The sequence below is a fragment of the Dasypus novemcinctus genome, chromosome 19 (assembly GCF_030445035.2).
Source record: "Dasypus novemcinctus isolate mDasNov1 chromosome 19, mDasNov1.1.hap2, whole genome shotgun sequence".
NCBI lineage: Eukaryota > Metazoa > Chordata > Mammalia > Cingulata > Dasypodidae > Dasypus > Dasypus novemcinctus.
The window spans coordinates 17,249,811-17,269,837 of record NC_080691.1 but is presented as its reverse complement, the minus strand read 5'-3'; the positions used below and the strand labels follow the sequence as shown (position 1 = coordinate 17,269,837).

Here is a 20,027-nt window from a genome sequence, read left to right as displayed (position 1 = left end):
GCCGTTGTTAGTTGTCACAGTGGGGCTGAGGATTGCTACTGGCATCTAATGAGTAGAGGCCAGGGATGCTGCAAAACATCCTCCAACATGCAGGACAGCCCCCCACGAGAGAGATCTACCTGACCTCCAAATGTCAGCAGCGCTCAGGTTGAGAAACCCTGGACTTGATGAGTTGGACTATGGCCTGTCCAGTTCATTCACCAATTTGTTGAGTACTGAAGAGTGTCATTGTTCTTGAGCAGCCAGGGTTGCAGAGTGACCATTTTTTTAGTTTATCTGTTTCTTTTCCAGGTCTGGTAAATAACACTGGTATTGACTGGCTCATGCCCTGGCCCGCGCAAGCCCTGTACGCAGTTGCTAAATCATTTTTAGGTAAGTCACAGCTGCTATTGGGTCTATATTGTTGGTACAACAAAGCAGTTTGTTATCAATTTTCTGACACTGAATTTTGGTTCAGTGGATTACTTCAGAATGGCCATGTTAGTGAATGGTTTTTTATTTTATTGGTTTGTTTTTGGTTGATACTATGTCTAAAGTGATTTGAAGGGACTTACAAGGACAATATAGGATAAAAATTGATCAGGTGTCATCTAAAGCAGGGCTTGACAAGCCATGACCTGTGGGTCAAATCTGTCCTGCCACCTGTTTTGTGGTAAATAAAATGGGAACACAGCTTCATTCATTCACTGGTTTACATATTTTCATGGCTGCTTTCGTGCTACAACAGCAGAGTTGAGTAATTGCAGCAGAAACCATATGGTTCGTAAGGCCTAAATGTTTACTATCCGACTCTTTATAGAAAAATGTTACAGACCCCCAGTACAAAGGATGCCCCAGGAACCTTGCGGTAAACTGATTATTAGCTAGTGCTGAATTAGTCTTTAAAGTTTCAGATATCTAAGGCTTTGACTATTAATTTTAATCTCTGATGTAAGAAAGCAAATCAGTTTATTTTCAGGGAAAACATTTTTTCTCTGGACCTTGAGTGGATTTCTGACAGGTGACACTGGGTGATGTCGTAAATAATAGTTTCAATCTCACAAATATTTAGTCAATAAATAAGTAATTAGTCACTGCCAGGGGTTGAATCATGTCCCACAAAAGGCATGTTCAGGTCCCAGCCCTGGTCCTATGGCTAGTAGACCTATGAAAACTAGGGTACATCTATGTCAGGGGTTGGCAAGCTACAGATTGCAGAATAAATCCACCTACCACCTGTTTGTGTAAATAAAGTGGGCCTTTGGAGATGTGGTTATGAAGGAGTGCCCAAGCTGAATGAGGGGCCTTCAGCCAATGTGGCTGAAGTCCTTATCAGCAAAGGACATTGGGAGCCCTGGGGAGCAGCCAGAAGCTGGAGGTCCATGGAACCTGGAAGAGAAAGGGGAAGACCCTGCCATGTGCACAGCCACATGATGGAAAAGCCAAGGAACCCCAGAGATTGCTGGCCAGCCAGAAGACACCCCTGTGGGAGGAAGTAGGCCTTCGTGCCTCTGAAGCTGTGAGCCAGTCAGTCCCTGTTGCTAAGCCAGCCCATTGTACGGCATTCGTTTATCAGCCAGGAAATAAAAATAGTCCCTCTATGCAGACAGAAGTCATCACTTCCTTTATAATGCAGTTTTTGGGGGAGGATGATTGAGAGCATGACTGTTTTCTGATGATACAGCTCGGAGGATGGCGCACTTTCTGTAAAAGACCAGATGGTGAATATGTTCAGCGTTGTGGGCCACATGGTCTCTGTTGTACCTACTTAGCTCTGCTGTTGCATCAAGAAAAAGTCATGACAAAAATGAATGGGGGGAAGCGGACTTGGCCCAATGGATAGGGCGTCCGCCTACCACATGGGAGGTCCGCAGTTCAAACTCTGGGCCTCCTTAACCTGTGTGGAGCTGGCCCATGCACACTGCTGATGTGCACAAGGAGTGCCGTGCCACACAGGGGTGTCCCCCGTGTAGGAGTGCGCCCCATAAGGAGAGCTGCCCAGCACGAAATAAAGTGCAGCCTTCCCAAGAATGGCACCGCACACACGGAGAGCTGACGCAGTAAGATGATGCAACAAAAAGAAACACAGATTCCCGGTGCCGCGGATAAGGATAGAAGCAGTCACAGAAGAACACACAGCGAATGGACACAGAGAGCAGACAACTGGGGGGGGGGGGAGGGGGGAAGGGGAGAGAGAGAAATAAAAAAATAAATCTTTAAAAAAAAATAATGAATGGGCGTGGCTGTGTACTGATAAAACTTTATTTACATAAATAGGTGGTGGGTGGATTTATCCTGCAATCTGTAGCTTGCCAACCCCTGACATAGATGTACCCTAGTTTTCATAGGTCTACTAGCCATTTTGATTTGCTCTAGTATTTAATGTTTTTATTATAAATAACACTACATAGATTTACTTCGACTTTTTTTCCCTTAGAATATGTCTCTTGGGATTGGGTTGACTGTGCCCCAAACTATGGATGTTAGCAAGGCAAAGTTTCTGAGGCATACTGTAAAATTAGCCCATGGCCTGTGGTTTGCCAATCTCTGATATAACGCAATAAAGGGTCAAATCTGCAAAGTCTTTCCTTCCTTTTCATATAAAAGCAGAATCTGCTTTGAGGTGGATGTAGCGAAGGCAGCGATCATCAGTTCTTTCAACCTATTTTATGCAAGCTCCCCTTGTGCCTGAAATTTTGCTGTGTGCAGGATAGACAGTAGTCAATGGCTGAATAAACTCACCAGCCGCCAGGTAGGAAGTTGCTCACTGGCAAATAACAATGCCCGATTAGATGCAGCCATCTCTCCTGAAACCTCAAGTTCCTCACTCTCAGGAAGGAAAGAGATTCGGCTTTCTGTGTTACCAGAGAAATTTCCAGAATATTTAAGAGCCTGGGACAGTACTGTGGTTCAGAAAAGCCAGGGACAAGTGACAGCTGCTCTTCTCCTTTCTTTAAGTGGCTACTTTTCTATTCCTTCTCTCCAGGGAATAATACAATGATCCCATTGGAGCATATAGAAGATCTGGTACAACATGTTGTTATGGTCCATAAATCTGTGGGTGATTTCAGCAAACAATTTCTACAGAAATTGAGGCGCAGCAACTACGTCACTCCCAAGAATTATCTTGATTTTATTAACACGTATTCAAAATTACTGGATGAAAAAACTCAGTATAATATAGGTAAGGTTGGGTACGGGATGGCTAACAGAAATCTTTATTCCTTACAAGTAAGAATTGAAGTGCTCATCTTTTTTAAGTAGGTGTTCCTTAGCAAGATCAGGCATAGTCAAGATGGAGGCAAAACAGAGTGCATTTTATGTTTTGTACATGCAATAATTCTTCTGTGGAGCGTGTTCTTATTTTTATTTTCAGTGTTGGGTCATGTTACATTAGAGATGTTGTTCAATGGCAGTAATGTGCTATGTTGGCAAATTTTTAAAAAAAAATTTTTTTAATTTAATTGCCTTTTTAAAAAAAGATACATAGATCACAAAAAATATTACATTAAAAAAATATAAGATGGGAAGCGGCTGTGCTCAATCAGTTGGGCTCCCGTCTACCATATGGGAGGCCCTGGGTTCGGGTCCTGGGACCTCCTTGTGAAGGCAGGCTTGCCCGTGCACCATGGAGTGCTGATGGCCTGGGTGCTATGGAGAGCATACATAACAAGATGACCCAACAAAGGGAGACAAGCAGACACAGAAAAAACGTGCAGCGAATGGACACAGAGAACAGAGAGCGAAAAACAAGCTGCAAGTGGGGGAATAAATAAATAAATAAATAATCTTAAAAAAATATATATATATATATATAAGAGATTCCCATATACCCCACACCCTACCCCACTCCTCCCACATCAGCAACCTCTTTGATCATTGTGGTACATTCATTGCATTTGGTAACTACATTTTGGAGCACTGCTGTTTTTTTTTTAATATGACCTGGCAGGGGCTGTTGGCTAAATGAAATACTGTTTTCAGAAAAAATATTCATTTGATTTGATACTGTCCCAGTTGGGTGGCACTGAAATATACAGGAGAGCTTGTAAAAATAATTTTCTTTTTCTGTAAGCCGAAGTTGGACAAATCCCAGTGAGGCTACCGGAAAGCTTGCCCCAGAGTTTTCAGGCCAGTGACTGCTAGGTGCTATTTCCTCAGCTCAGTGCAAGCGCCTGGAGGGAGGGCTGGACAAGCTGAAGGAGGCCACCATTCAGCTGGATGAGCTGAACCAGAAGCTGGCTGAGCAGAAGATCGTGCTGGCCGAGAAGTCGGCCGCCTGCGAGGCCCTGCTGGAGGAGATCGCCACCAACACGGCCATAGGTGAGCGTGTGGGACCGGCTCCTGGGGACAGACCCAGAGCAGGATCGTGCTCCACTAGGGGAATCCCTGGGAGACCCTGTGTGCACTGGGAGTGGCATCTTTTGACTCTTCAGTTGCTATTTTTTCTGAGTTAGTGTTGAGTCAGTCTCATCCCCTTTGATAAGTCCTGGGACCCTGCCATGTGCAGGACATGCAATTGGTAGCTGGAGGATTTGGTGAGGTGTAGAAAAGTGATCCTTTTACCCTCAGTGAACTACTGAGCTGAGTCTTTGGGGCTGAAATGATCTCAGCCTTGGTATTATTTATTTGGGGCTTTCTTGGTTCTTCTTGAAGCTTCCTGCAAGTTCTTTCTTGGGTCCCTTCCTTTGATCTTCCTGGCTTATTAGTTATGCTTCTCTTGATTCTCTTATGCCCTTGAGAAATTGTATTTCTCACAGGTACCGCATACAGGAGAACTCTTCAGTCCCCAGCTCTGTTCCTCTAACTATTCTCTCTAGGTCTTCAGGTTGGTGCTTTCCATCATTTTTCAAAATTTTGCCCTCACCTGCTCATTCTTAGGTGGCTGCAGCAGCCACTCAGCCTTTCTGCCTCTGGTTCTTGTTCTATACCATGTTTGTGTTGTTTCGTTCGATTCCCTTTTCATCATGTCAGGTCCCATGTGCAGGATCCATTTTTCATTACTCCTAACTTGGCTTTGGAAGGCTGTACCCCACCCCCACCCCCACCCCCCCAGTCTATGCCCTTGGGATGGGCTTATTTCAACCCTCACTGGACTAATTAGATATTATCCTGGACTTCACATTTTGAATCAGTCAACATAAAGAATGAAGAAAACAAAAGTTAATTATCTCATGCCAGTGCTGTTAAGAGACTGCAATAAGTTCCCAAGTCCAGATCCCTGGAGAGCCTCTGATTTCTGTCCTTTGACGTCTTCAGTTTCTATGAGCTATCCTTTCTCCTTGCCATAAATTCATTTTATGCTTAGATTGGCCATTGTTGTTTTCTGTTGCTTGCAACCAAAGAAACTTAACTGATAATAGAGCCCAATCCAGTAATCTATCACAACTCCTTTCTATTTTAATGCTGAATACTCAGCTGGCTTTGAAAGGTCCCTGTCACTCCTTCTGGGTCATGTCACCTCTCTCACTTCTTGTGACCCCTCCCCAAACATCATTTTTTCTTGCCCATAAATTTTGTTTGAAACAAAATTTTATTGAAGTATATTATTCATACATGAACACACATAAACAATAAATGTATAGTAAAATTTGTGAACTTCCAAAACAAACATGCATATCATCATTCATGGCTCCCATACATCTGTCTACCACCACCACGTTGCATTGTCATGAAACATTTCTTACAAACTACAAAAGAGCATTGTCAAAACATTACCACTAACTATTTAGCCCATGTTTTGCATTTGATGTATTTTTCCTCCAACCCACCGAATTATTGACACTCTGTATTAGTAGTATAATTTGTTATCTATTCTGTAGAAAACATTCTCATATTTGTCCTCTTAACCACAGTCCATCATCTGCCACTGGATTCCCTGGGTTACACAGTACCATGTTTTCTACAATCCATTCAGTGTGTACACTCAGTGGCTTTCATTTTCATCCCAGAGTTGTACTGTCATTACCTCAATTTTAGAACGTTTTCATTATTCCAAAATGAAAACTCCCATATCCCCTTATATCCCCCTATTGTGGTCCCCAGTATTGAAAAATATCTTCTTGCTATTGTTGAAAATATTCCATTATTTACTGTTACTTGTCATCCATAAGTTACATTAGTTGTAATTTTTCTGTGCATCACTGTATTCTTAGCACTTTGTAAAAGGAGAGCAGACTTATATTTATAGTTAATCAGTCTTCATCCATCACCAAAATCACCATGTTGTACTTACCCTTGATTATTCTCCAGTTTCCTTTCAATTGACATTTGCTTCCACATACTACTCTTGAAGCCACAATCACATTTCTAAATCCAGTGTTAGTTATACTTACTGCAATGTGCTAACATCAACTCTATTCATTTCCACTCTTTTACAATTAACTTTTATAATAGTGCTACATATGTTAAGCATAAGCTCCCATTCTCAAACCATCGTCTGTTTCCTAGTAACTTATACTCTAGAGTTAACCTCTGTGAGTTTACTCAACGTATTTAGTTCATATTAGTGAGACCAAACAATATTTGTTCTTTTGTGCCTGGCTTATTTCACTCCACATAATATCCCCTAGGTTCATCCATGATTTCATATGCATCCCAATTTCACTTCTTCTTACAGCTGAATAGTATTCCATGGTGTGTATATACCACATTTTCTTGTCCATTCATTGGTTGGTGGACATTTGGGCTGTTCCATATTTTAGCAATTATGAATAATGCTGCTATGAGCATCGGTGTGCAAATGTCAGTTCACATACTTGCTTTCAGTTCTTCTGAATATGTCCCTAGTAATGGGATTCCTGGATCATATGGCAAGTTCTATATTCAGCTTCCTGAGGTACCACCAAATTGTCTTCCACGGAGCATGCCCACATAACTCTCATACTAATTTATTCTTTCATTCCCTTTGCTTTGCTCAGAGAATGGGCACTCCTCTTCTCCCTGCCTATCCATGTTTCTTTTTGCAAAACTCTGATCAAATGCCTCTTACCTGCATAGCTCCACTTTGCTTTGATCCTTCTTATAAAATCTCTATATTCCCAGAGTTTTCACTTCGCAGCTGCGTGTGAGCATTCGGTGAGCTTTGCTGATTTCGTATATCCTGCATGTAAGACTAGACTAAAAGTGTCTGGAAGGAAGCTCTTGTTTCATGTATTCATCTGTCCAGTCAACAGATATTTACTGCATATGAGCTTTATGCCAGGTACCACAAGGGGCAGTGAGGGCAGGAAATGAATGACATGCAGATCTTGCCTAAAGAAACTCACAGCCACGGCTGGTGGCTTGTACTGAGGATGACCTGTTTGCCACCCCCATGTTTAGTGCCTTTCCCACCTGTTTCAGTTTTTGCTTCTTATCCCAGGACACTGGCTCTCCAATTAGAACCTTGGAGATAGCGTCATCTCCTGTCTACCTCCAGGCTGCCTGACCTGATCAGGATTATCTGGTTCGCAAATATCAGAAACTGAGCTTAAAGTGACTGAGGCTCAAAAGGGAGTGCATTGAGTCCAGAGGTATGCTGACTTTAGGCACAGCTGGATCTAGGGCTCCAGTGTGTTGTTGGGAATCTGTTCCTTCCCATTTCTCGGCTCTGCTTTCTTTTCTTTGGGCTTCTGTCTCAGGCAGCAGACTCTGTCCAGGCTGAGAGTATGGCAACCAGCAGCACTAGGTTTGCATCATATGAGCTCAGCACTCCTAGGGCAGAAACCATTCCCACAGGCTCCCGGAGTTGGCTAGGATTGGACAGATGTGGGTCTCCTGCCCATCCCTGAACCAATCCCAGTGGCCGCAGGACTGGAAGACTTTAACAGGGGTGGGGCCCAGAGAGAGGGAAGGGAGATTGTCCAGAGGACAATGGGGAGGTTGCCAGAGGCGAGGGGTGGGTGCTGAGCAGGCCCAGCCCCTGGATGGCCCCGTCTGTCCTCCATGCTGCTGTCTGCCCAGGTTACTGCGACACTACTTAGTGTCTGTCATTGTGCTCAGAAGACTTCAGGGAGTGCCCTTGGCGAGATGAGTGAGGGCGGTTCCTCAGCAGCTCTTACTTTTACCTCTAGTCTGGCTCCTCCGTAGCTGAAAGAAGCCACCATTTTGCCCCTCGCCACTTCCTTAGCATTCCTGTGTCCAGAGATCTGCCAGCCCCTCCTGGCAGCATGCACCTACTCTGAACTTACATAGAATTATTCCAACCTTCTCCCCTCCTGTCCCTGCCGCCGTTCTGCCTCCACTGGCTCGCTTTCCTTCCTGCCAGCCCTCTCGGCTCTGACAGCACCGCTTTTCCGTTCCAGTGGCTTCACACTTGTGATCTTGCTCCCCTTCTCTGATGCATTTGTCCTCCTGCTGCTGCAGTGAGAAACTCCTCCAGGGCCAGGGACACTTCGTGATGCCCCCAGGGCCCCTCCACAGCTCTGCACCCTGTGGGCCCTCAGTAAACATTCACTTACTGATGGTGAAGGTGAATTCTGTGACGGCGCAGCACCCAGCATGGAGGCAGTACTAGAGCGTTTGGATTGAACACCTACTAGATGCCAAGCCGTGTTTCAGGCATTGGAGATACAGCCCTCTGGGAGACACTAACCCCCAAGTGAGGTGAAGCAGACAATCGACAAGTCAATAATTAAATGAAATGTCAGATTGGGATTAGTTTCATGAAGGAAATAAACAGCATGATGAGATAAAGAGTGGTGGGGCGGGCAGGCCACTCTCGAGGGGCTGGCTCTGGAGTTGGGCCTGATGAGCCTCGGCGAGGTGCTGAAGAGGCAGAGGAGAGCTTAGTGGGCCAGGGAGCAGGAAGGGCAGCCCCCGGGCCACGGCGGCCTCAGCCCTCATGGCCAAGTGGTGCTGGGAACTGCCTCACAGCTGTGGGTCGGACTGTGGGACAGGGTGGGTGGGACACAGGTGGGCCACTAAAGAGGGTGAGGCTCACCCCATGTGCTGTGAGGGTTTCTGTGCTGCCGTGCACACTGAAGGGCTGCCCATGGCTTCCCTGTTGGCTGAAGCTTGTCAGGCCTCCTCTGACAGCCCTGTCTTTATTTCCCGGGGCTGCTGTAACACAGGATCACAGATCACAGATCTGGTGGCTTAAAACAACATGAGCCGATTCTCTTCCTGCTCTGGAAGCTGGAACTCTGGATCCAGGTGTGGCAGGGCCATGTCCCCTCTGAAACCTGCAGGGGAGGCTCTTCCTGGCCTCTTTCCTGGCTCCTGGTGGCTGCCACCATCCTTGGCGTGCCTCAGCAGTGTCTCTCCAGCCTCTGCCTCCATCTTCCTGTGACCTCTTCCCCTGGGTGACTGCCTGGCTCCCTTTCTTGTAAGACATGCATCCTGTTGGATCAGGGCCCACTTTCATCTAGTGTGTCCTCAACTCATCACATCTTCAAAGACCCTCTTTCCACATAGGTCCCATCATGGGCCTGAGGGTTAGACTTGAACATGTGTTTTTGGAGACACAGTTCAACCCAAACCAACCTTTGGGGACCACGTGCCTCTTTGGCTCGATAATGGTAAGTGGGTTTTCCACGTTCCTAGCAGCTTTACTAACCTTCCCCCTCCACCGGTAGCGGAGGAAAAGAAGAAACTCGCTGAAGAAAAAGCCATGGAGATCGAGGAGCAGAACAAGATCATTGCCGTGGAGAAGGCGGAGGCAGAGGCGGCCCTCGCTGAAGTCATGCCCATCCTGGAGGCCGCCAAGCTCGAGCTGCAGAAACTGGACAAGTCAGACGTGACAGAGATTAGGTAACCAACTGTCATCTCCAGTGACGGCTCCCGTGCCCCCCTTGCTCCTGGAGATAATTACCACAATCACGGCAATTAGGCCTGCTGGGCGTAGCATTTTCCACGCCCTTCCTTCCTTCCCTAAGTCCTCATCTCTACAGATGAAGGCTCAGGGAGGGGAAGGGGATTGAACCATGCTCGGGAGTTGCAGGGCCTGACCTTGGACTCAGGCTGACTCCGGTAAGGACACCGGGCTCCAGAAGGAGGCTTTGTGAGCAAGCGGGTCCTCTGCACAGAAAGGATGACTCAAGGTCTGCCCTAAACAGTGGCGGAGCTCTTAGAGGTGAGTTTCCTCTGGGAAAGGCTCGGCAACCTAGGCTGGTCAGTGATGCCGTAACCCTTTCCTAGCCAAGGGCGCTCGGAAGAGATGGGGAGATGGCTCAGTCTTGTGGTTTTTGCAAATAAATCTGCCAAGTGACTCCCTCCCCACCAGCTAGAGGGCTCCTCATCAGGAGGAGAGGCCTGCAGGGGCAGGCTCTCTCCACACAGCCTGGTTTCCCCAGGGCACTGTTAACGGTCGTGATGGTATAATTAGCGCTGTGAGGGAAGTTCTAGAAGCAATTCTGCCCTGGGTGTCTGCCTTCACCCACCCAGGCCTGTGCTGTCTGCTGTGCCCTGAAGAGTTCCCTTTTGTCTGAGAACCCCAGCCCTCTCCCTTCCTCACTCCTCATCACGCCCGCGTCTTCAGAAGTGGTTCCATCTTCCTGGCCCCCTGGAGGGGTCCCTGCACAATGAGAGGCTCCCACTTTGGAGTTTTTGTGCCATGTTGGCTTCCTGATGAAACGATGCCGCTTCTCAGTGCTCACCTCGTTTCATGACGGCCGAGTGGCCTTTCTTGTGAAAGACCGTGCCTTGTGTTCTCATTTGTGAAATATATGTGGATTCAAATGGGGCACTGCGTTCATTCCAGAGCAGAGGACCTGATTAATTCTTGGGAAATCATCTGGAGATGCCTCTGTTGTTAACAAGACATCATGATTTCAGTGTTTTTGAAAAGTGTGGACCAAAGCGGATATAAAGGTGGACATTTACACATTTCAGTGGGATTGTGGGACATTTAGACAGAGACGCCAGGACAAAACAATTGTCTAGCAAGTTGGGTTGTAGGAGAGACCACCAATATATACATTTTCAAGGGCTCTCTCCAATCCCCATCATTGTGAGAGCAGAGAGTAAGGAAGGAGTTTTGAATGGAATTTCTTTGGAGAGAAACATCTGTGAGTTTCCCCATCAACCCAAGGGAGAAGGAGGCAGGGGTCTGCCTCAAACCTTCAGCTGAGTGACAGGCCTTCCGTGGGACCATGCAAGAGTTTGACGTGTCTCCTGCAGTTAGGCAGGTGCTCTGAGGGGGCCTGACTCATCCCTAAATTGGCCTATGACATAAAGGGAGCAATGTTTTAAAATGTGATTATTTGACCAGGTAAAATATCCATATGTGCCTCTGACCAGCTGTGTGACCTTCAGCAAGTCATTTAACCTCTCTGTGCTTGTAAAATGTGGAAAACAATTGTCCCCCCTGTGTCAGGGTCCTTCTAAGGATGAAATGAGCCTGATATATGAAGGATTCTTGAAACTAGCTGGGCACATGGTCAGTGCCATGTATGTGCTAGCTGATTGCCAAAGGCATGCTGGGAAAGCCCCATTCTGCCCTGTCCCCCAGCTGATCAGTGCCCTCCGCCCTACCAGCATGCATTTCTCAGATACCTGTCCAGAGATTTCTCTGTACTGTCAAGGAATCTCAGATATACCAGTGTCTCTTCAGTACCTGTCTTTGGATTCTGAAGGTTTGCTGAGTAAGGGACACTGGTATATTCTTTTCTCCTTGCTCTGGTATATAAATGGCAACACATAATACATATTTTTATGCACTTGGGCTTTTCACTTAACTATGTATTTTGGAGATTTTGTATATCAATATATGAAGAACTTCCCCAGTATTTTTCAACAGCCATATCACATTCTCCTGGACAACTGTGCCACAATTTATATATCAGCCCCTTGTTGATGAAGCTTTAGCTCAGCTCCAGTCTCTCAGCATTACAAACACTATGGAAAAGAATAAGCCTGACCCTGCTTCATTGTGCCCTGTGGATGGCTAAACTTCCAGAAGAGGAGTTGCTAAGTCAAACAGTGTGTGTGTTTATAGATTTCCTAACCATTATCCATCCTCCTCCATGGGACTGTACCACTAGCAGTCTGTGAGAGTGCCTCTTTCTCACAGCCTCATCAGCAGAGTGTGTTAGCAAACATTTGGATTTTTGCCAGTTTTGTAGATGAAAAATGGTATTTCAGTGGTCTTAATTTGCATTTTTCTTCCTATGAGGGAAATTGACTTTTATTTCATATGTGAAAAATGTGAGTCATGTGTATTTCCTTTTCTGTGACTGTTAGTTTATATGCTTTGCCTATATATTAGTTGGGTGGTGGTTTTTTTTTCCTATCCATTTTCAGGAACTTTTTATATAATAGGGAGATAGCTTGTTGTTCTGGATGTTAGTTGCAAATATTTTTCTAATTTGCCATTTGACTTTGTGAGTTTTGTGTGTGTGTTTGTTTTTGCCATATGTAAATTTTAATTTTTATATGGCAGATTTTATCAATATTTTATTTTGTGGCTTCTGGATATTGTGTTGTAGTTAAAAGGCCTTATCACTGCAAAGTTAGAAAATAATTTCTTCCCTGTGGTTTCTACTAGTATTTATATGGTTTAATTTTTTTACATTTAAATCTTTGATCTATTCGGGATTTTCCCTGGAGTTCAATATGAGTTTGGATCACATTTTATTTTTTCCAGATGACTACGATTGGGCGTTCTTTCTGTCATTGGGATGTTAAGTGTAATCCGCCAGCCACTTGCATATAGACAATTAATGGTCCTTGAATTCTGTAAAGAGTACTTCCTCTCTATACTCCTCAGTCCCCTGTGTAGAAATCATCACCTGTTAAGAGCAGGAGGATGATGAACAGTGAAGAGTAGCCGTGGATGTTTCCTCTTAGTATAAAAGGCTTGCCTGAGTCTACGGCTTATGGTTTTACTCTTTTCTAGCCACAGGCCGACCCTCTGCTGGCCTGGGCTGAGCAGCAGCAAACCAGGCAGGCAAGGTCTTTACCAGACGGAGCCGATAGTTTAGGGCAGGGGTTCTGAACTGTTTTTGTTTCACGGACCCCTTTGCCAGTCAGGTGAAAACCACAGACCCCTTCTCCGAATGCAGTGGCAGATAGTTTTATGACACTCATCACTGGCATGTATTTAAATTAAATTTTAGGATTATTCAAAATTATATTTTACAACCTTCCCTTAATTTCAATACCTGATAGCCTAATGCAGTTCAATATCTGTTCAAATGGTCATTTTCGGAAAACATTTAGATAGTCACGTTTTCCCACGGCGTCATAAAACCATCTCCACCATCCTTACCAACTTTTTGCAGGCAGTTATGCACTGCACTCAGAATACGCAACATCAAAGTAAAAATCATACTAAGTCCACACTATACCGTGTATTATTTAATAAATATATCATACCTTCACCAACATGTCCCCATAAGAATAATGGTTTTAAATGCATAAAGTAAAATTACGAAGGAAATTAGTTACATATATTGAAACACAGTTACTAAAATTAAAAACATATGATATAATACTATACATATGTGCTTCTTTCTTAACACATTAAATAATCCAATACATCAAAAATATAGGAAAATTAAAGTTAAATTTTATTTTTTAAAAGTGAAATGAATACCACTGTAATTTATTGCATACATTCATAAGTGAAGGAAATTCTAGATTTCAGTTAGAAGTCAGAGAAAATAAAGATAATAAGTTGATTTTTTTCAATTCAAGTTCACAGACCCCCTGAAATGTCCCTGGTAAAGAATCCCCGGTTTAGGGGAAGCGCGGGCATGCACGCAGGAATCTCAGGTAAAATGATATAGGAGAGGGTTCAGAAGGAAAGATCCTTGCTGCTATGACTGTGGATTGTGGGGGCCTGACAGGGAAAGCGATCCCCCAGGAAGCAACATTCCAGCTGAGACAAGCCTGGAGAGTGGGGAGTTGGCAGCTGCAGGATGGGGGAGGCTGGCGAGGACACCTCCCCAGGGCGGAGGGAGCGTGGCTTGAGGAAGGATCAGAGATCAGCGTGGCTGGGTTAGGCGGTGGGGCTAGAGAGGTTACTTCCGTCAGGGAGGGCAGCCTGCCATCATCTCTCGTGCTCTCTTTTAATCTGAGTCTGTTTGGTCATAGAAGAAAGGAACCAAATGAAACAGAGATGCCTCCGTTTCTCAAACCTGCAGTCGCAGTGTTTTTAACAACTCAGTCACCCAGCCCTGCTGGAAAGGGCTGCCTTGGGGATAAATGAGGTTTCAGAGCCTGGTCGGCAGGCCTTGGAGGAGAACTTCACTCTCTCTCTAGAGACGGGGAAACAGAGAACCCTGGAAAGCCAAGGGCCCCGGCCCCTGAACCTGGACCTGGTTCTTCCTGTCTGATTGTGTCAGAGCCCGGTGGGCGTGGGCTTCAAGCCCTGTAAAACACTTGACTGCGTTTCCTGCTTTCTTCCGCAGAGAGCGCTGGCCGGCGCGCTCGCGCTCGAGCCTTTCCTGGTGACTCAGAGCCGTTGCTTTAACGTCAGGATTTGACCTCGAGTTGAGGATGCCCTTTCTCTTGGCTGCTGCCCTGGCTTGTTCTTACACTGTGCCACCCCTTCTCCTACCTGCAGGGAGGGGATTTGTGTCCCTGGGGCCAGGGGCGTGTGGGGTTGGCCCAGTTCAGAAGGTCTCCAGACTGCTGGCCCGTGAGCTTAGTCCATCTGTCCGTCTCTCTCTCCCTTCCCTGGGTCAGCCTGGCTTCCTAAGAGACTGCTCAAAATGGCCGGGCCTCTGCTTCGTCCTACCCAGGCTGTTTCCATGTCCTCCACGGCCTCTGTCATCTCCTGTGCTTCTCTCTTCCTTTTCTTTTGTTCCTTCCTTTTCTTTGCCTTTTCCACATTGTTTCCTTCTGCTCCTCTTATCTCTTCGTGGATTTGGCGTCTGCATGGCTTACATGACCTTTACAGACTTTGCCTCCCCCATCCTACAACTGGCAACTTCCCACTCTCCAGACTTGTCTCAGCTTAAATGCCTCTTCTCAGGAGTGGGAAGCCTGAGCAGTCCATGGGCACAGTTACGGAAGAGCCATCTTCTCAGACCTTCACATCAGTGCTGCTCCTCCTCTTGTTCCTGGTGGGCTGAGGGACTGGCCATCTAAATGTTGGAGAAGCACAGTGATGATCTAGTCGCATCAAAGACAAGGACAGCAATTACATGACAGCGTAGCCTGGAGAAAGCCCAGGGGTGGGGACCTGAGACCTCCTGGCAGGGCGCACATAGGCAGGTCATCCAAGCACCCTGAGGCCTGTTTCCTCATCTAATAAATGGTGAAAATAGGCTGATGGTGGTGGTGGTGATGATGATATTAATAACAGCAGCTACCATTTAAGGTCTGAAGAATCACCCCAGGGCATAATTAAAAACACAGATTCTGAGGCTCCACTCTGACCTACTGTGTCAGACACTCTGGGGCCGTCTGGGTTTGCCCTTAAATAATATTTCTTTAATCCCACTTCCATAATTCTGAAGCCCAGACAAGTTCCAGTCACCTGGTCTAGAACCTGGTGGACAAAACTCAGTCCCTGCCCTCAGAGAAATCCAGCTTCCTATTGGATGTGGCTCCCCTGGTTTTCAGGCATTATCACCTCCACGAAATGACTTTTGGTTGAATTACCCTTTTCAGAGCTTTCATTCAGGCCAGATCATGGCCACAGCCCACATCTGATCTACTTTCTCACCCCACCTGCATGCTCTCCTTTCTCACCAGGTCCTTTGCTAAGCCCCCTAAGCAGGTGCAGACAGTCTGTGAATGCATCCTCATCATGAAAGGGTACAAAGAACTCAATTGGAAAACTGCCAAAGGCATGATGTCTGACCCAAATTTCCTGAGGTCCCTGATGGAGATGGATTTTGATTCAATTTCCCAGAGCCAAGTTAAAAATATAAGAGGTGAGTGTAGATGAATAGCCAGTGTTGATCCCAGTTTGGCACCTCAGTCTTTGAGACAGGGATGGAGAGCAAGGAATGGGCTTTTCACCTGCAGGTCTCTCTGCTGTGGTCAGATGGTATCTCTGTGGCCACCGCAGCCCTTGAACTGTGATAGGGAGAGGAGCAACCCCAAAGAAAAATGATGGTACTGTGACCTGAATCAGGAGAGATGGATGTGGATGGGCAGCAGTGGCAGATGGCCACTGAATATTTGATTCAGCAATAGCTCTAGTTCTTACTGTCAGGAACCAGGACCTTCTTATTGGAACCCAACCCTGCCTTGTCTTCTACAGTGGGTGTGGTAGTGCCAAGGATTGGTCTAGCCTGCCCTTCTCCCCTTGTTCCTCTTGCTAGTATAAAGCCTCCTGTAGGTCCCTGGGGAAAGGACAAGTGGGAGGGGATGGCGACCCCCAGGGTTAGCCCGTCCTTCTTTCTCTAGAGAATGGCTGCATTTCCTCTGAGTCTGAATCCTGACCAGAACGGATGATGTTAGTCTTTGCAAAAGGCAGTAAAAGACTGTAGTGGTGCCCTTTACCATGATGGTTTACTCAGAACTTTTATTATCAATACTCTTTTTCAGCCCCTTAAAAACAAAACTAAACTAAACAGAAAATAACAACTACAGAATCCCAAGAAGCTCCTTTCTCTTGTGTATTGATTGGGTGGGCTTCTGTTGAGGTTATATTGCTCCCATGGTGAGCTTATGGGTGGAGGTGACAGACGAGCCCAAGGGACCCACTCATCCCAGTAGCTGCCTGCTCTGAGCTGCGCTGGTGCCTCCTTGGCCCCTGTGGACACCTTGGGTCTCCAGGGCTCCTGGGTGTCCCATGGAGGGCAGCTGGGTTGCAGATATTCTGGGTGGCAGTAGCCTGTGCCCCTCACTCATATCTGGAACATTCACGTTTGGGCCCAAGCTGTTGTCCATGGGAGAGGTGTCTGGATTCTGCTCACAAGGAATCTGCAGGCAATTTTCTATTTTGTTTTATTTTCCCTAGATGAAGCTCACCACTCATTGAAATCATTGCATCTTTGATCTTTAGGCCTCTTAAGGACTCTCAATACCACCATCGAAGAAATGGAAGCTGTCAGCAAAGCAGGATTGGGAATGCTGAAATTTGTTGAAGCTGTAATGGGCTACTGTGATGTTTTTAGAGAAATCAAGCCCAAAAGAGACAAGGTATTGCCCACACATGAGACCTGAAAATCACTGCCGAGAGTCAGAAGTAATGTGTCCGTAGCTTTGCCGGAAAAATCCCAGCAAGGTTCTTATTTTAAATCTCATCAGCCTTCCCTTCCCAGTAGATGAAAACCCTCAAATGCATCTCCCACTTAGATGAGATGTGAACTGACAGAACTGGGGTTTGAAAGGTTGTAAAATTCTGTGTGAAAAGAGTAGGATAAAAGATGTTCAAAATTGTTCTCCAGGGTTCAAGCAGAGTTTCTCAACCTCAGTACTATTTAAGTTTGGGCCAATGTTTCTTTGCTGTGGGGTTGTCCTGTGTGTTATACTGTGTTAAGCAGCATCCTGGGTCTCCACCCACTAGAGGCCAGTAGGTCCCCACACACACACCAAGTTGTAACAACCCAAAATGTCCCGTGGGGGCAAAATCAAGGCCAGTTAAGAAACACTGGGTTAAAATAACACAGAGAGCACAAAATACAAAGAGAATTATAAGTAAGCCTCATTCATTTCAACCATATTTTGACATTGTTTATTACTTAGAAAACATAACCAATAGTAAGAAAGTATTGTCTTCAGTGTATTCTTCTGAGTTATTGACTTTGAACCACAGTATCCTCTTACTATGACCTTAGTACACACAAAAATTAAACTATCTGCTAGCTTAGGTGTTAGCAGATGGGGTGTAGTTGAAGGGGTAACTATAATGAGAAAAGAAGCCATGTGCCTCAAGAGGGGCATGTGGTGGCCTCAAAGAATCTGAACATCACTAGAAAATAGAGGCCCGAGACTCCTTGGTCCCTCCCCATCCCACCGTGCTGTGCATTGTCTGTACTCAGGTGGCCAGGCTGGAGCGGAATTTTTACCTCACTAAACGGGAACTAGAAAGGATCCAGAATGAGTTAGCAGCAATCCAGAAAGAACTGGAAGCTTTGGGTGCCAAATATGAGGCGGCCATTTTGGAGAAGCAGAAGCTGCAGGAAGAAGCGGAAATCATGGAGAGACGACTGATCGCGGCTGACAAGCTCATCTCGGGTCTAGGCTCTGAGAACATCAGGTTGGTCTGGGTAATGAGCCCAAATGATAAGTGGTTCTGAGGGAAACTTTGGTTTCACATCATAAGTGAGATTTCTTGCCATGTAGGTTCTTTATTCCATGTTGCATGTTTATCTGAAAATCCAATGAAAAGTTCTTTTACTGTTACCATGTTCAATGTGGCTAATTTCCATTTTATAGATTCTGTCTTTATTAGGTATTGTTATTTATTAAGTAATTATTAGAAGGCAGTGGCAACTGTGGATAAAGACAAACCAATGCCTCTGGCAGTCACCTCTGAGTCTTCCGGATGAGTCTGAGGAGAAGCCCCCTCTTGCTGGGCAGATGGCTTTTAAGGGCCCTCTGGTTTGCTCAGTCCTGGGGTGCGATCTTATGTGGATGGGGCTGTGTGATGCTTATTGGCCCCTGGCATCTGAAAAAGTGCTATGGAGTTAGACAAATTCTTTTCTTCTTTTTTTTTTAATTTTATTTTAATTTTTTAAAAAGGATACTTAGATTACATAAATGTTACACAAAAAATATGCCCTGTTCCCCACAACAAATGCTTTTCAGTGTTTCTAAAACCTAGTCGATTTTGGACATTTGCCAGAAAAGCCCAATGAACCTTCATTTTCTTTTCTCTTGGGTACAATTCTGTGACCAAACAAGAATTGAGCTTTTTAGCTCATGCTGCTGAGCCGTTCTGATAAGCATATTTGCACATGCCTTTGAGTCAGCATTCAGGGTGAATAGCTTTGAGACAAAATGCATTCCACAGACGTTTATCAAGTTCCCTGCTAGATGGTAAATGCTGAGCCCTGGAGTGGGACAAAATCCTTCAAAACCTCGGGTTCACTAGAGTGCAAGATAGGAAAATGAGATGCACTGTCCATCTTTGCAACGAAATGCTATTCCAAGAAAGGTTCCCTTCTGGCTGGAGTTGGGATGGATATGTGCATTAGCAGTAAGTCAAGCTGGTTCTTCTAGATTGCTCCGTTTGACTGTGGCCAGAAGGTAAAATCTCACGGCAGTCCCTCTCCCCTCCGCCAGGTGGCTGAATGACTTGGATGAACTGATGCACCGCCGAGTGAAGTTACTGGGAGACTGCCTGCTTTGCGCTGCTTTCCTGAGCTACGAAGGGGCCTTCACGTGGGAGTTCCGAGATGAGATGGTCAATCGAGTTTGGCAGGGTGATCTCCTGGAGCGGGAGATTCCCCTGAGCCAGCCGTTTAGATTAGAAAACCTGCTCACGGATGACGTTGAGATTAGCAGGTGAGCGAGGCCTGTGCCGGGAGGAGGAGGGGACCTCAGGACCAGGTTCTGTAGGAGTCAACCTGGTGGGAGGACAGCAGCCTGGGCGTAGCAAGGGAAAGAGCCGCCGGGGTCCCGCAGAAACGGCAGTCTGAGCTGCCCCTCCAGCCGCAAGCTCTTTCCACCAGAGTCTGAGGAGAGCTGAGCAGCCCCGGCGTGGGTAGGTTGTTCTGGAAGGTACCACTTCCACTCTTAGCCTTTGGTTCATTGCTTGGCAAGAAAAATCAGTGTCCCTCTTGCTGTCCCTTCTAGGTGGGGCTCCCAGGGACTGCCCCCCGATGAGCTCTCTGTCCAGAACGGCATCCTCACCACCAGGGCCAGCCGCTTCCCCCTCTGCATTGACCCCCAGCAGCAGGCGCTCAACTGGATAAAGAGGAAAGAGGAGAAGAACAACCTGCGGGTACCAGCTCCCGCGGCCTTCCCGGCCCTCCGCCCTCGCTGCCCCTTCTCAGAGCCCAGCCTGGCCCCTGCAGAAGGTCCCCTCCCGCCCTCTCTCCCTGGCAGCCCTGCGGCTCTAGGGAGACGGAGCTGCCTGTCACCACCCCGACCCCAATGAGCCCCCTCCCCCTTGCCAAGGCTTGCACTCCTCTCGTGCCTCCCTCGGGCTGTGAGCAGCTTACGATGAAGAGGATGCTTTTCTCGTCTCTGTTCCCTTTACCCAGGACGGGGCCTGCTGG

General features: G+C 46.4%; 1 protein-coding gene across 1 annotated transcript in view; it reads left to right on the top strand.

The window, feature by feature from the left end:
- The window catches only part of DNAH10 (dynein axonemal heavy chain 10), a 185,448-nt gene that overhangs the window by 141,677 nt on the left and 23,744 nt on the right, over positions 1–20,027 (top strand). Inside the window, exons 54-62 of the mRNA XM_058281259.2 lie at positions 292–372; positions 2,966–3,163; positions 4,141–4,302; positions 9,537–9,711; positions 15,604–15,785; positions 16,865–17,001; positions 17,844–18,061; positions 19,090–19,311; positions 19,603–19,750. Of these exons, the coding sequence (XP_058137242.1) occupies positions 292–372; positions 2,966–3,163; positions 4,141–4,302; positions 9,537–9,711; positions 15,604–15,785; positions 16,865–17,001; positions 17,844–18,061; positions 19,090–19,311; positions 19,603–19,750 (1,523 nt within the window). The remainder of the gene's footprint in view (positions 1–291; positions 373–2,965; positions 3,164–4,140; positions 4,303–9,536; positions 9,712–15,603; positions 15,786–16,864; positions 17,002–17,843; positions 18,062–19,089; positions 19,312–19,602; positions 19,751–20,027) is intronic.